Genomic DNA, 1,291 nt, shown 5'->3' with positions numbered 1-1,291 from the left:
CTCTACCTAGGGCAACATAGTGAGACTCCATCTCAAAAAAAAAAAAAAAAAAAGAAAGCAACTCAGCTGAACATGGATTATGCACCATAATCCATGCTACTCAGGAAGTTAAGGTAGGAGAATCCCGGGAGGCCAGGAGTTCCAGACCATGGTGATAATCATGCCTGTGACCAGCCACTGCACTCCATCCTGGGCAAAATATAGTGAGATCCTATGTCTAGGAAAAAAAAAGAAAAGAAAAAAATAGAAAATGACTTTCACATTGGGGAATCTGACTTATTATTAATAATTATTTTCCTTGCCTGTGTGCATATTAAAAAATTTTTTTTTAAATATGAGGTATATCCAATAATATCTATATATTGGGTGGCCATAAAGTTTGTGTACAATACTGCACATGAACTTTATGGCCACCCTGTATATTAAGTTTCATTAAAAAAGTAATTTCTTTCTTGTTTTTTGCAGTTTTTGGCCAGGGCCGGGGCTGGTACCCTACTCCTTTGAGCCACAGGCACCACCCAAAAAGTAGTTTCAATAATAGCAAAATAATCATAGAAATTTTAAGATATTTATTAGGAGTAATAAATGTTTTTTTGTTTGTTTTTTGAAACAGAGTCCCACTATTTCTCCCTCAGCCACAGCTGAGGCAACCTCAGACTCTTAGGCTTAAGCAATTCTCTTGCCTCAGCCTCCTAAGTAGTTGGGACTACAGGCGCCTGCCACAATGCCCAGCTATTTTTTTTGTGGCAGTTAATCATTGTTGTTTAGCAGGCCCGGTCCGAGCTCAAACCCACCAGCTTCAGTGTATGTAGCTGGCACCATAACCACTGTAATATAGGCGCCAAGCCAGGAGTAATAAACTTTTATTAAAATAATCTTATCCCAATTATTTTCTTCTTTTCAAGGTATCACACTCGTCGTAAGAAACTGAATCCTCCAAAGGACAGATGATACTGAGGTTTTCCAGGGAATTGGAGAGAAATGTGCTTCATATGTCATTTGAGAAAATGCAATCTGGTATATTCATTAATATGTTATATAGTAAAATGGTAATAATAAAATGCCTTTTCATATGTCAGAATGTGTACTTCTTTATATATATTAGGCCTGGATTTGACATTGTCATTTAGAGAAACTCGTTTTATCTCATTTTTCTTTTGCCATAGTAAAGTCTTTCATTTGCAGACAGTCCCTAATTTAGGATTTTTTTGAGTCTTTGATGGTGCAAAAGCCATGCACATTTAGTTGAACATTGATAAATTATATGAGATACTCAACTCTTTTTTTTTTT

General features: G+C 36.1%; 1 protein-coding gene across 4 annotated transcripts in view; it reads left to right on the top strand.

Moving 5' to 3' along the window:
- MRPL42 (mitochondrial ribosomal protein L42) overlaps positions 1 to 1,117 on the top strand; it is a 34,975-nt gene extending 33,858 nt beyond the window's left edge. For all 4 annotated transcript variants that reach the window (XM_003783353.3, XM_012814194.2, XM_012814195.2 and 1 more), the window contains exon 6: positions 906 to 1,117. In XM_003783353.3, coding sequence (XP_003783401.1) covers positions 906 to 951 — 46 coding nt within the window. In that variant the 3' untranslated portion in view covers positions 952 to 1,117. The remainder of the gene's footprint in view (positions 1 to 905) is intronic.
- The last annotated feature ends 174 nt before the right edge of the window (positions 1,118 to 1,291 follow it).

This window comes from Otolemur garnettii, unplaced genomic scaffold, assembly GCF_000181295.1.
Source record: "Otolemur garnettii isolate 467f Iridium unplaced genomic scaffold, OtoGar3 scaffold00007, whole genome shotgun sequence".
Classification (NCBI taxonomy): Eukaryota; Metazoa; Chordata; class Mammalia; order Primates; family Galagidae; genus Otolemur; species Otolemur garnettii.
This window is presented reverse-complemented; position numbering and strand designations above follow the sequence as displayed.